This window comes from Somniosus microcephalus, chromosome 10 (genome assembly GCF_052327205.1).
Source record: "Somniosus microcephalus isolate GS21.2 chromosome 10, FLI_Smic_1.0, whole genome shotgun sequence".
Classification (NCBI taxonomy): domain Eukaryota; kingdom Metazoa; phylum Chordata; class Chondrichthyes; order Squaliformes; family Somniosidae; genus Somniosus; species Somniosus microcephalus.
This window is the reverse complement of record NC_140996.1, coordinates 29,117,251-29,132,606: the sequence shown is the minus strand read 5'-3', so window position 1 is coordinate 29,132,606 and position 15,356 is coordinate 29,117,251. Positions and strand designations below refer to the sequence as shown.

Below are 15,356 nucleotides of genomic sequence, written 5' to 3'. Positions count from 1 at the left end.
TAGTTGGGAGATACTAAAGCTCTAAAATGCCATAGTCCAGTTGCTATAACTCCATTCCTATACTATATAATCTCAACCTGCACCAAATCTCCCCACACATGTAGACTATTCCATTTTTCAGGGTAAACTTAAATTTGTAACGTCTAAATTTAAAATTATTCTTCTGCTTGGAGTATCTCAGCAATACATACCGTTGGCTGAGGAGGGTCTGCTAGTAACCTACACTGAGACTTGCACCAATGCCACTTTGAAACACATAGAAGTGAGAAGCATAGTCTGATCTGACTTGGTCCCTTTCCTGCTTTTGGCACATATTGATTCCCATTCCAACAATACAAATCAGAACCGAAACAGGCCATGTGGGGACCTGCAGTCACTGTTGTAATGTAGGGACACGTGGCAGCCAATTTAAGCCCAGTGAGGTCCCACAAACAGCAATAATGACCAGATGTTGGTTGAGAAAAGAAACTTACATTTATACGGCACCTTTCATGACCTCAGGATGGCCCAAAGCGCTTTACAGCCGATTAATTACTTTTTGAAGTGTAGACACTGTTGTAATGTAGGAAAGACGGCAGCCAATTGTGCACAGCAAGCTCCCACAAACAGCAATGTGATAATGACCAGATAATCTGTTTTTGTCATGTTGATAAATATTGGCCAGGACACCGGGGCTAACTCCCTTGCTCTTCTTCGAAAAAGTGCCGTGGGATCTTTAACATCCACCTGAGAGAGCAGACGGGGCCTTGGTTTAACGTCACATCCGAAAGACGGCACCTCCGACAGTGCAGCACTCCCTCAGCACTGCACTGGAGTGTCAGCCTAGATTATATGCTCAAGGATCTGGAGTGGGACTTGAACACACAACCTTCTGACTCAGAGGCTAGAGTATTACCCCTGAGCCAAGGCTGACACTTAAAAAATAAAATTAACCCTGACAGTACACAACATACAGAAATGTCGTTTCAATTATCTGAAAATGCAATCATCCATACAATTAGAAAATTCTACTTTGAAACTCAACCAGTTGTTCTGCTGTTACAGTATTGTTGCACTGTTTCCTTCTTTCTTTCCCCCTTGAATCACATTCCCTCTTTCGTGTTCCTTTCCCCCAGTCTAACCTCTTCCCTCAACATTCCTCCTTCTGCCCTTGAGCCATTCTTCTCCGGGCTTGCCTGCTGTTGTTTGCAGCTGGAATACCAGCTGGACACTTTTTAAAGTGAAGTAGTTACAATATATATCTGCTGAGTCATTTTTACTTAATATATAGAAGTGCATAAAAAGTGACCGGTTCGTTTCAAAACTGCAAAGAACAGCCAGCGAGCCCGGAGAAGGGCAGCAATCAGAGGTGGGCACGATAGGCGCTTTGAGGTCCAGAGAAAGTGAACTGGCGAAGATCAACTAAAGCATCGCCAGCAGTCCAAGTCAGGACGTGACATATGGATGTGACTGGGAAACTGCTGCTATCTGGCTGCTTCTCAGGGCTTCAGGCTATATAAAAAAAAAATCTGCAAATGCTGAAAATCAGGAGGAAAAAAGTGCTGGAAATACATCGTAAACCAGTCAGCTGGCTGACCCAGGTTTACAGAAGCAAACTGAGACAAAAGGCCATCCTTTATCTACTGTACATTGATCTTGAGCACAAGGTACACCCTTTAATTTTTAACCCCTCCTAACTGCCAACAATATACAGGCGAACTTCACTATAATGTACCCTCTCAGGGTGAGCAGATAAAGAGATTGTTGTATCAGGGTGTTCATTATAGTTGGGTTTGACGATTCACTCCACCAGAAAAATAAAGGAACGACCCATTTAAATTGTACATAATTTTATGATGTAAAAAAACTGCTTCATATTATTGTTGCTTTTCTCAATGCACGCTGTTTCTACTTTGTTAACCAGTCCAAAAAGATCCTCAGTTCCAGGTAATGACTGTGTGAAGTTTCGCATAGTTGTCGAAAGTCCAGTTTTGTCGATGTTAAAAATGTCTCTTGGAATATAGTTCTGTACAAATAAACGTCAGCCATACGCTAGTCAGCTCTGTGTTAACCTCACCCTGTTCGCCGACAATTGCCGTAAATTTTCAATCACGCCGCTGCTTAAAGCAGTTTAGCTATGCATTTGAAGTTTTTGGTGCCTAAAGAACATGCAAATTGTTCGGCCTTTGCACGTAACACATCGCCTGACACTGGAATGTTACACTCTTTGGCTATTTTAAACCAGCGATTGACTCCTGCATCAAGATCGTCATGAGTCGCAGTACAGATTAATTTACACTAGATCGGCATTTCATCTTCAACGATAGCAGGCTTGATTTTTCCTCTGTTGGTCCACACGGTTGCAACAGTGCTCTTTGCATAGCAGAGTGCTTTGCAGATTATGGCTTGCAATTTTCCATTATGGCCCGAATCATGGATGATTTGTTTTCAGAGACAAAGAAGATCTTACTCACCATCTTCACGCATGTGCCGGTTTCCTCATTGCATGCCTGTTGCCTAGTTCCAGTTTATGTGCGAACTTCTCAGGCAACAAATGCATAGGTCATGCGGGATTTGTACTACAATTGGTTATCTTTCTATTAACAGCAGCTTGAATACCATCGTTGTGTCCAGGTCAGCCCGGGTCGATCCTGAAGTGTTTGTTGTAGTGGGGCTGATTTCCATTGAAAGAAAAGGGTCATGCCATTGGGACCATTGAAAACAGGTGCTCATTATAAACCTGGTTCATTATAGTGAAGTTAGCCTGTATACCATTTCTATGACAGAAGGTGCAATTTGTTATTTGGTCCATTAGATACACTGCTTCTTCAAAAATAAAAGGGCAGCATGACATTTCCACGTATTTCTAACTTTCCGTTACTATGGAGAACATAATGGCTCTGTCCTTAAAACTTTGTTGCAATTTCTTTGTTTAAAAACAAAATCTACAAACCACCTTTACTCCAAAATGATCAACTTGTATCCTACTCTATAGCATCTGCAGTGGAGTCTTGATATTTTCCATTTTGATGAATCAAATATTGTAATGTGCTGCAGTCCTGCTCCCTAGCAGTGATAATGCATAGAGATTAACTTTGGCCTAGATCAATGTACAGGAGGTGAATGTGTAGATGTTGAATCTTTGTGCTTGTCTGTAAATTGAGACAGCAATTTACATGCAAGTGCAGGAGATGCAACACCTGCCCGTTCACCACCTCCCACACCACTGTCGAGGGTTTCAAACACTCCTTCCTGGGGAGACACAATTTGTGTCCTTCCTCTAATCTAGTTTACTGTATTCACTGCTCACGGTGCAGTCTCTTTTTCATCGCTGAGACCAGATACACATTATGTGACCGCTTTGCTGAACACCTTTGTTCTATCCTCAAGTGCAAACCCAAACTCCCCGTCACTTGCCACGTCAATTCTCCATCCCAATGCAAACTTAACTGAACCAGCCACATAAATACTGTGGCAACAATGGTAGATCAGAGGCTGGGTATTCTGTGGCGAGTGTTTCACCTCCTGACTCCTCAAAATCTTTCCACTATCTACAAGGCACAAATCAGGAGTGTGATGGAATACTCTCCACTTGCCTGGATGAGTGCAGCTCCAACAACACAAGAAGCTCGACACCATCCAGAACAAAGCAGCCCGTTTGATTGGCACCACCTTAAACATTAATTCCCTCCACCACCAGCGCACCGTGGCTGTAGTGTGTACCATCTACAAGATGCACTGCAGCAACTCGCCAAGGCTTCTTCGACGGCACCTCCCAAACCCACGACCTCTTCCACCTAGAAGGACATGGGCAGCTGGAGCATGGCAACACCACCACCTCCAAGTCGCACGTCATCCTAACTTGGAAATATATCGCTGTACCTTCATCGTCGCTGGGTCAAAATCCTGGAACTCCCTAGTTAACAACACTGGGGGAGTACCTTCACCAGACGGCCTGCAGCGGTTCAAGAAGGTGGCTCACCACCACCTTCTCGAGGGCAACTAGGGATGGGCAATAAATGCTGGCCTTGCCAGTGATGCCCACATCTCATGAACAAATATTTTTTTTAAAAATCTACAATATTAAACAACTGACTAAAATGACAGACATTTCAAAACAATAATGGCCAAATCTTAACACCGCTATTAATGCGCAAATCGGCCAACAAGTTCAGAGGATTAAGAGCCATGAGTTGTGAAACTCCAGAACTTGCTGGTCGATTTATGCCACTCCGCCGTTTGCTTCTCACAAATGGCATCTCTCCCTTAGCCTTCCCATTATTTTTAAGAACTTGCTGGATTTGCACATTAATTGTCCATTAAATCGTTGCAGAAACTTAGGGCTAGAACTGAACAGCGCAAGTACCTTTTTTAACAACGTAATAATTGTTAATGTAATGCCAATCAACCTCTCTGACCCAGAAAGGGAACAATTTAAACTGTTCAATCAAATTTTACATTTTTAAACTTTTTTCTTACTTTTTCTTTGTTTCTTTTTTCTCTCTCTCTCTCTTAATCCAATCTTTCTTTACATCTCTTTATTTCCCTTTCTGTACCTGATTTGATTCTAATTCACCCTCGTTCCTCTGTTTCTTTCTCAATCCTTAAATCTCATTGATTAAGGAGATAGACTGCTGGTCCTGCCATTCACTAAGGTCCCAGATAGATGCCCAAGTGCCCTTGCCACGTTGTTATCAGCTCGCACTTTCAGTAAGTCACGGTGCAAAGAGATTTTCAGGCTGAAGGGTGCAGGAAAAAGCCTAAGGCCTTATGCCAGGAGATGCCCCACTCCAACAAGGGCTGGCCCAATATTTCAGTAACCCCATTTTTTAAATTCAAATTGAATTTAAATTATTCCACTTTGGCTCCTGGTTGAACATGCCAACTATTGAAGATTCTTGGACTGTATCATTAACATGTTTGGTGACACATTCACAGCCATGCAATAACTTGTGTTGCATCCTGCAACCGGTAAACTGACATTTTTCAATGCAGTTCTGATAGTATAACCCCATTGTCAGTATGTTGTATTTACTAGAAAGATCCCAATGTGGTATGAAATTCAGAGTGAATTATAGCTTTGTTTATAAATGGCTCTTGCAAATTTTTTTTTTTTTTTAAAAACATTTCAGCTCACAGATGTCTGTTCTTTAATATTAATGTCTAATCAGTTAATAAAGGAAAATGAAAGTACGGCGGAGTGTTTTCTGTTTGAAAATCTTCCCCAATTTCCACCTAAAGAAAATATGGTAATATTCAATTGTTACCCATCAAAAAAATCTTTAGATTTGTTGGCACTTGGAGATCCATTATTTCGAATCTCCTGCCCTTCACAGATGCTTCAATGATCAGTTATAGGGAAAGTTATTGTCCTGGAGCACCTCTATTCATTTTAATGGAAACTCAAACTCAAACAAAAGTCGATACCAACTTGAAGACATTTTATTCATAAACTGGTTCACCTTATGAAAGGGTTAATCTGCAACAGAAAACACCCTCGTTAATTATAATTGTCTATGAAGTATGAGAGCATAGCACACAAACACAAAATAGTGTACAGCATCCAATTAGAAAAGTGCACAAACCACATTTTTGAACATGTAATGCAAGCATTCCACAGTCATGTATGCAGGATAGAACTGTACCTGAGATGTACCTTGTAGAATTTCATCAACCAGATTCCTAGGCTCCCTAAACTGGCCGTGCGCAGCAGATTGTTAAGCAGAAAAACACAAGACAATATACGATAACGCAAATGAGTAGAGACTAAATATAAAATGTCAAATGATGCACTACCATTCAAGTTTTCAAGTTTCTACAAGCTTTATATTTTGTTCACAAAGTTCATGGACTTGGTACAACTGTGCACTTAATATTCATTTTAGACGGTTATTTGTTAATAAATGTTACTGTCAAGTAAAATTCAGAAGCTGCCAAGAGGATGAACACCTTTTACAGATCAACATTTTTCTGAAGTGTACATATTTCTGAAAAATGTTAATACTTCCAAGGGCTTAAACAATAATTGAAAGAAATAAACATTCCTATTACAGGAAACTTTGGTTTATCCAGAGGTTGTATGTCCGGAAACCTCGATCTACCGGCCAAAATCAGGAGCCGTTTTGTTAGGTTGTTTTTCTTCTCGTGGCTTTGTTTTTAACAGTCGGGCTCTGGAAAGTCTCTCTGAAGCTGTTGCTAAGCTACAGAGACGCTTCCAAGGTACGGGCCAACTGTTTACAAGCTGTTGCTAAGCAACAGTGTTTGTTGTCAGATACGGAGATGAAAACCTCCATATGCTTCAACATTAACTTTGTATGTCCGGCAGTTTTGATAGATCGGCAACAGCTCGGTCCCGTCAGTGCCGGATATAACAAAGTTTCCTGTAGTCAATCTTGCAGCATTACAAAATGGTCGACTGATGCAGGCTGACCAAAGTGATTAAGAATTCTACTCTAGATTGCAGAATTGTGCTGGGTACCTGTTTTCAGCACATAGAGCAAATGGTTTCATGAAATAACTAGTGAACTATATCTTTCCGAGTAACATTATTAAAATATCAAAACTCACTAATGCTTTCTTTACTAGTGCTGTTCAAATATATATTGCTGCTTGCTGCTCACGAATTCCCACTCAAAACATCTAGCTTGTATCCATTCTGTAAATCCACCTTATTAGTCAGCATGAATCAGAGTCGCCTAATTAAAAAAAGCTGTTATCTTGATGTTTTACATTAAAAAAAATACAATTTCTCACTCTTTGTCCAGCTTCTGCTGCCCCAGCTGCCATTGCAGCAGCTTTGGCTTTTTCTGCTTCATCATAAGTCGGCAGGGAGGTGGCAACGCTATAAGGGGGTGGCACCGGCATAAGGTCGCTCTGGAAATCCGTTTCTGTTGAAAGAGTACACATGGATAAAAATTAGTTGAAGCTTTGGTGTGGGTGGGAGAGGGTAAGAGGAGAAATTAAATTTTCAATTCTTAAGTTATTGTTCGTATCTGTATAATGGATTGTGTTAATAATACTGAAATGTGATTATTCCAATACTGAAAATTCTGTTACGTGGATGGAAAATTGTAAATGCAATATTAACTTGTTTATAATTTTGCTACCAACAACAGAGGAACCCTTCCCCCGCCCCATGTTCAAATTTATAACACAGCTATCTCGAATGCAGTTTAGGTCTTTTACATGTAAAGATTTCAAGAATTTATTTTCACGACACATCACCCAACTGGTTTTATCCAGATTTGTGGGAAGAGAGAAGATACAATCATCGTATTCTGTGTTTTTGGTTTAGAAGACACCAATATCTTGTTTCCTAAACCTACACAGAAGCAATGTAAGGTATTTGTGTTTCAGAATGGCATATTTTTCATTTTGCACCTCGTGTCAACATAGAGAACTCCTAGGTTTATAACACAGCCAACTACAGAGTAAAGCTCCAGCACCCTGTTTCAACAATGAGTCATAGACCCAGCCTCAGAAAAATACCTGTCTTGCGTCAGTAAGTGAGACCATCAATTTGGGTTAAACTACATGCATAATTATGAGCACAAAATTACAGGAGACTTTGGTTTATCCGGAGGTTGTATGTCTGGAAACCTCGATCTACTAGGTTTTTTTTCTTCTCGTGGCTTTTTTTTTTCCAAACAGTCGGGCTCTGGAAAGTCTCTCTGAAGCTGTTGCTAAGCTACAGAGACGCTTCTAAGGTACGGCCGACTGTTTAGAAGCTGTTGCTGAGCAACAGTGTTTGTTGCCAGATACGGAGCTGCAAATCTCCGTATGCTTCAACATTAACGCTGGTATGTCCGGCAGTTTTGATAGATCGGCAACAGCTCGGTCCCGTCGGTGCCGGATATCACAAAGTTTCCTGTAATTTTATGCAAGACAATCAGGAGAGAGATGCATACAAAGGAACAGAGAAACAGAAAAGAGAGAGCGAGTATCAGGAAATAGAGAATCAGATAGAGAAAGAAAAAATTCAGGAAACAGAAGCAGGAGAGTGAGTCTCAGAAGAAAGAGAAAAGTAGACAAGAAAAGGAAATTGAATGAAAAGCAAGAACGAGAGAAGCACAAGAGAGATTGAACAGCAGGAGAGAGAAGTGGGAGGGAGGTTAGAGGTAGAATCAGGAGAGAGAAAGAGGAGAAACAATAAAAGGAGAAAAGTTTAAAAAGATAAAGACAAAGGAAAGGGGGCATGTGTGTGAGAGACAGGCAGACAGAGAGAGACACACAAAAGGGAAGCTGCAGAATAAAGGAGGTAAGAGAGATGAAAGGAGGCAAGCGAGAGAATATGACAGAACAGGAGGCAAGCAAATGAGAGTGCAATAGAAAAGGAGGAAGGTGGCATGAGAGAGCAAGTGACAGAAGGCAAAGAGGCATAAAAGAGGGATAGAAGGGAAGGAGAGAAAGTCAACAATGATAAAACTGCATTTATGTAACGCCTTCAACATACCAAGGTGCTTCAAAGAGAGGAACGCACATCGAAGCATGGGAGTGTGTTTCGGAGAGAACTCCTAGTCAAAAAGATGAGATTTGAAAAGATTTTTAAAGGAGGATATAGGTGAACAGGTGGAGGTGTTTCGAGATGGTGGGATGAACAGAGGCAGGATGCACAGGAGATCAGAGTCAGAGGACTGAAGGGTACATGAAAGGATCTATGGCTGGAGGAGATTGCAGAGTTAGGGAGGTGCAAAGTCATGAACAGATTTGAAGACAAAGACAAGGATTTTAAATTGGAATTGTTAGAGAACAGAGTGTCTGTGCAGGTCAGTGAAGATGGAAATAATGTATGAGCAGACTTGATGTAGGCCAGCATGCAGACAGCTGTGTTTGGGACAAGTTAGAGTTTATGAAGGAAGGACAATGGAAGGGCAGTAAGGACAGCTTTGGAGTAATAGTCAGGCGGTGACAAGAGCATGGCTCGGTGTTTCAGTGGCATGGGGGAGGGGGAGGGGGGGTTGGGGAGAGAAAAGAGACAGCAATGTTGTGGAGGTGGAAGTCAGTGATTTTAGTTATGAAGATTTGAGTAGTATGGTGCTCAGCTAAAGGGAGAATACAGCGCAAAGTTGCAGCTGGCTTTGTTCAGCCTGAACAAGTAGCCAGAGGGGAAGATGGCACCAGCGGCTCATCCAAGATGGCACATTGGGTAGGAAGTCCAACAACATAGAAGTGTTATTGTGTCAAGATGTGGTAGAGAGGCAGAGCAGGGCGTTATCAGCACACCAGGAACGGTAGCATAGTGGTTGTTACTGGACTAGTAATCCAGAGGCCTGGACTAATAATCCGGAGACACGAGTCCAAATCCCACCACGGAATTTAAATTCAGTTAATTAAACAAATCTGGAATAAAAAGCTAGCATCAGTAATGGTGACCATGAAACTACCGGATTGTCGTAAAAACCCACCTGGCTCACTAATGCCCTTTAGGGAAGGAAATCTGCTGTCCTTACCTGGTCTAGCCTACATGTGACTCCAGAATCTTGACTCTTAACTGCCCTCTGAAATGGCAGAGCAAGCCACTCAATTGGAACAAACGGCTGCAAGGCAGTGTCCTAGGCCCAACCATCTTCAGCTGCTTCATCAATGACCTTCCCTCCACCATAAGTTCAGAAGTGGGGATGTTCGCTGATGACTGCACGGTGTTCAGTTCCATTCGCAACTCCTCAGATAATGAAGCAGCCCATGCCCGCATGCAGCAATACCTGGACGACATTCAGGCTTGGGCTGATAAGTGGCAGGTAACATTCGCGTCACATAAGTGCCAGGCAATGACCATCTCTAACAAGAGAGCGTCCAACAACCGCCCCATGACATTCAACGGCATTACCATCGCCAAATCCCCCACCATTGACCAGAAACTTAACTCGACCAGCCATATAAATACTGTGGCTACAAGAGCAGGTCAGAGGCTGAGTATTCTGCGGCGAGTGTCTCACCTTCTGACTCCCCAAAGACTTTCCACCATCTACGTGGCACAAGTCAGGAGCGTGATGGAATACTCTCCACTTGCCTGGATGAGTGCAGCTCCAACAACACTCAAGAAGCTCAACACCATCTAGAACAAAGCAGCCCGCTTGACTGCCACCCCATCCACCACCTTAAACATTCACTCCCGCCGGTGTACCATGGCTGCAGTGTGTACCTTCTACAAGATGTACTGCAGCAACTTGCCAAAGCTTCTTCAACAACACCTCCCAAACCCATGACCTCTACCACCTAGAGGGCAAGTGCAGCATGGGAACACTATCACCTCCAAGTCACACACCATCCTGACTTGGAAATATCACCATTCCTTCATCGTCTGTGTGTGAAAATCCTGGAACTCCCTCCCTAACAGCACTATGGGAGTACTTACACCACGCAGACTGCAGCGGTTCAAGGTGGCGGTTCACCACCACCTTCTCAAGGGCAATTAGGGATGGGCAATAAATGCTGGCTTTGCCAGCGCCACCCACATCCCAGGAACGAATAAAAAAAATGGATGCTGACTCGTGCCTGCAGATAATGTCACTGAGGGCCAACATATAGATAAGGAAGGATCCAATGATAGATTGTTAGGGGACTTAGGAGGTGATGGTGCTGGGCAGGGAAGAGGAGCTATTGCTGGAGATATGCTGGCTTTGTCTGGATAGGTAGGAGTGGAATCATGCAAGGACAATCCCACAGTGCTGGACAATGGAACAAAGGCATTAGGGAGGATGTATGGTCAACTGTGTTAAATGCTGCAGAGAGGTCAAGGAGAAGGTGAAGAAATAACACATCATGGGTACAGTCACAAAAGATGTTATTCGTGACTCTGGCTAGGGCAGTTTTAGATACATGGGAGAAGGAGAGATGGGGGAAAGCAGAAGTGAATGAGAAAAGTAGAAATTAGAAAGACAATTTTTTTCATGCAAATTGTTTTTTTTTCCCCAAATGTAAACGTTTTGAGAACTAATGAATCCGATTGTTTTAGAATTATTGTTAAACTTGACACTATGAGCGAATCATGAATGAACATGGGCTTAAAAATAAAATACAATTTTTCTCAAGAGGTTTTGCTCCAGCATCTTAAGTCTGTCCACCCCTGATGTAGACAGTTCCTTTTTCCGCATATGTACAAACTTAACACAGGAAACTTTCTGGTATCCGGCACGGACGGGACCGACGTGGTGCCGGTTCATCAACAATTCCGGATAACCGAACGTTATAGTAAAAGATACGGGCCTAGAAATTGAGTTTTGGCTTAGCCAGGGCTTTAGCGCCGGAAGTTAGTGCCGGCGCTAAGTCCCCCTGCGCGCGCCAAAAATTCAGCAGGGCCGCGCCCAAACGGCTGCCGGCGCTACTGAAGGGTCTTTGCGGCGGTAAATCGGCGCTAACTGCCGTTTCGCGCTGCAATTCCGGCGCTGCGGCACCCGATGCGGTGCGGCAGGCTCGGGAAGTGCAGGCCTCCTCCTTCCCTTAAGGAGGAGCTGCCTGCACCCGATCGCGGCCCGCGAAAATCTTTTAAAAAATGAGCCCGGCACCTCGGACAAGTGCCGGGCTTGCTTCTGTTCCGGGGCGGGGGGGGGGGTGGGGAAGTCCGGGGAGGGAGCTGCGGCCAGGCAGCCGGCGGGAAAGCGGCCGGCCGCCGCGGGGCCTTTAATGCGCCGGCGCAAAGACTCGTAAGACTCTGTTGCCAGAGTCTTAGTTGCGGCTGTCACGGGCGAGGCGGCCGCAACTGAATTTCGGCGCTGGGGCCCGTCGGCATGGCAACCGGGACGCTGCGCACACCGATGACGTCATCGGTGCCGGCGCAGCGCTACCGGTCTACCGCGGCGTAAGGGCCCCAGGCAATTTCGGCGCCGGCGCCAAATGCAGCGCTAGGCCCTCTAGCGCCGCAAAATCGGCGCTAAGGGCACTCAATTTCTAGGCCACGGAGCTCAGAGCTCCGTATAAAGCAACAAACCCTAACAGCTTCAAAACAATCGGCACAAGTTGCAAGCGTCTCTGTAGCTTAGCAACAGCTACACCCTTGCACAGCAACAAATGGGAGTAAAAAAAAGTAATAAAAGTTATCTGAACCGACTCCTGAATTTTGCCGGTGGATAGAGTGTTCCGGTTATTTAGGGGCCGGTTAATCGAAAGTTTCCTGCACTAATAATTTTTATTCTTGTTTTTTGTCCTGAGTGTTGAGATCAGTTACATAAATAGCTGCTCCTGCAATCAAATCCCATAAATTAAATAAAGTTGGCATTGTACAATGTAATCTTAACCAGCACTGTTAGGATTTATTTCATTACACAGAATATCATAGCTTTCATACATTATACAGTATTTTCCCCCCATACAACAAAAAAACTGATCGGGACAAAACAATGCTTTAAGAAACATTGATGAAGTCCAATACTTCAATATCAGTTTGAAATGGAACACTTTGCTTGCTGCCCAGTAGGAAATTACCAATAGAAATATAAAATCAAAAATATCAACAAGTAGAATACAATAAAGTTGCACTGATAATCTTTCCTTTTAACCCCCACCACCCGTTGGAAACAATAATTCACACAATGTTGACAGATAACTCAGTACCTAATGGAACCACCCTCCCCAAGATTAAAAGTGGAAATCCCTCCCACTAAATAATGTGGTTCTCCTCAAGAAGGGAAGGAATGGACTCTAGTGTGCAGATAATGGCAACCAAGCTAAAGAAGATCCTTCACAATGCACTGAAGCTCAAGTATCTAAAGTCAAAAAGGTAGAAAAGAAAAGCATACCATCTTGTTCCTAGAGCCATCCTCGGGAATGTACCACCCTCATATCTGGTGCACTGTAAGCACCTTGCCTCATACCTTGACAAATTGCTACCTAGCATATTATTCTGCCAGCCTGCTGTTTCTTGCTTGCATATATTAAAATACAGGCCCATCATGGTGGAAAAAGCACTACCATCTTGTAGTAAATGTATGACATAAACCACCAATTTCCCTCAATAATAGGTTGTAATTGGAAAAAAAAGGCCAGCTTAATTGGTCAGAGGCAATTCAGACCTCCCACTCTGAATTAATATCTAATCTACTTTGTTTTTGTTTTGTAGATTCATTCAATGAATTAATTGCTTTTCCTGACTCCACTAAATTCACCTGTCCCATTCAGATCCCACTATTTCCTCTATAATTGTGCATTTAACATTCCTACTGCTCCTGATAATTTTCCTCCTATTGGATTTCAGTTTCTATCCCTGCTACAGTCATTGTCTTCTAGGGGCCCTGCCAACTTCCTGCTTCGGGTCCCTATCCTGCCCAATCTTACAAATGGATTAGGGAGGAATACATTCCAAAATCATCTCGGCCCCAGGAGTTCCTCAGGTCAGTGTCCTAGGCCCAACCATCTTCAGCTGCTTCATCAATGACCCTCCATCATAAGGTCAGAAGTGGGGATATTCGCTGATGATTGCACAGTGTTCAGTAACATTCACAATTCCTCAGATAATTAAGCAGTCCGTGTCCGCATGCAGCAAGACCTGGACAAGATTCAGGCTTGGGCTGATATGTGGCAAGTAACATTCGTGCCACACAAGTGTCAGGCAATGACCATCTCCAACAAGAGAGTGTATAACCACCTCCCCATGACATTCAACGGCATTATCATTGGCAAATCCCCCACTATCAATATCCTGGAGTTCACCATTGACCAGAAACTTAACTGGACCAGCCACATTAATACAGTGGCTACAAGAGCAGGTCAGAGGCTGGGTAGTCTGTGGCAAGTGACTCCTCTCCCGACGCCCCAAAGCCTTTCCACCAGGCACAAGTCAAGGATGGAATACTCTCCACTTGCCTGGATGAGTGCAGTTCCAACACTCAAGAAGCTCGACACCATCCAAGACAAAGCAGTCCACTTGAGCGGCACCCAACCCACCAGCTTAAACATTCACTCCCTCCACCACTGACCGGCACTGTGGCTGCAGTGCAAACCATCTACAAGATGTACTGCAGTAACTCGCCAAAGTTTCTTCGATAGCACCTCCCAAACCCACGACCTCTACTATCTAGAAGGACAACGGCAGTAGGTGCATGGCAACACCACCACCTCCAAATCCCCCTTCCAAGATACACACCATCCTGACCTGGACATATATCACCGTTCCTTCATTGTCACTGGGTCAAAATTCTGGAACTCTCGAGCACTGTGGGAGTACCTTCACACACGGACTGCAGCAGTTCAAGAAGGCAGCTCACCCGATATAGATAGACTAAGTGAGTGGGCAGTAAGGTGGCAGATGGAGTATAATGTGGGGAAATGTGAGGTTATTCACTTTGGTTGGAAGAGTAGAAAAACAGAATATTTTTAAATGGTGAGAAACTTGGTGTTCAGAGAGATTTGGGTGTCCTCGCGCAAGAAACACAGAAAGCTAGCATGCAGGTACAGCAAGCAATAAGGAAGGCAAATGGCATGTTGGCCTTTATTGCAAGGGGGTTGGAGTATAAGAATATAAGGAAGTCTTGCTACGGTTGTACAGGGCCTTGGTGAGACCACACCTGGAGTACTGTGCACAGTTTTGGTCTCCTTATCTAAGGAAGGATATACTTGCCTTGGAGGTGGTGCAACGAAGGTTCACTAGATTGATTCCTGGGATGAGAGGGCTGTTCTATGAGAGATTCTGTAGAATGGGCCGATACTCTCTGGAATTTAGAAGAATGAGAAGTGATCTCATTGAAACATGCAAGATTCTGAAAGGGATTGACAGGGTAGATGCTGAGAGGTTGTTTCCCCTGGCTGGAGTGTCTAGAACTACGGGGCATAGTCTCAGGATAAGGGGTTGGCCATTTAAGACTGAGATGAGGAGGAATCTCTTCACTCAGAGTGTTGTGAATCTTTGGAATTCTCCGCCCCAGGGGGCTGTGGATGCGGAGTCTTTGAACACATTCAAGGCTGAGATAGATAGATTTTTGGACTCTAGGGGAATCAAGGGATATGGGGATCGGACATGAAAGTGGAGTTGAGGTCGATGATCAGCCATGATCTTATTGAATGGCAGAGCAGGCTCGAGGGGCCGTATGGCCTACTCCTCCTCTTACTTCTTATGTTCTCAGGGGCAACTATGGATGGGCAATAAATGCTGGCCTTGCCAGTAATACCCACACCCAGTGAATAATTCAAACAAAATTTAAGACCTTTCTAAATCTCTCACCGGCTGATGCGGTTGCTCCCATTGTGACACTGCTGTAAGGCGGTGGTGGTATGTCGGATTCAGGTGGTAATGTCGGAGGAGACTCTGTGGGAAGGCTTGGTTGTAACGTATCAGATGTCTGTGGAGAATCATCCTCATTTTGCAGCTATCAAAATAGAAAAAGAACAAAAGCACTTAATCAAGAGATTAATTACAACAATTTCAGTAAATCCCAATTTTTAAATTA

The 15,356-nt window shown here is 43.7% G+C and overlaps 1 protein-coding gene across 2 annotated transcripts in view; it reads right to left on the bottom strand.

The window, feature by feature from the left end:
- ndfip2 (Nedd4 family interacting protein 2) overlaps positions 1-15,356 on the bottom strand; it is a 110,146-nt gene that overhangs the window by 63,181 nt on the left and 31,609 nt on the right. Inside the window, exons 2-4 of one of the 2 annotated variants that reach the window (XM_085998548.1) lie at positions 15,131-15,275; positions 6,733-6,866; positions 5,625-5,675 (exon numbers count right to left, since the gene is read on the bottom strand). In XM_085998548.1, the coding sequence (XP_085854674.1) occupies positions 5,625-5,675; positions 6,733-6,866; positions 15,131-15,275 (330 nt within the window). The remainder of the gene's footprint in view (positions 1-5,624; positions 5,676-6,732; positions 6,867-15,130; positions 15,276-15,356) is intronic. The other variant, XM_085998549.1, reaches the window with a different exon arrangement.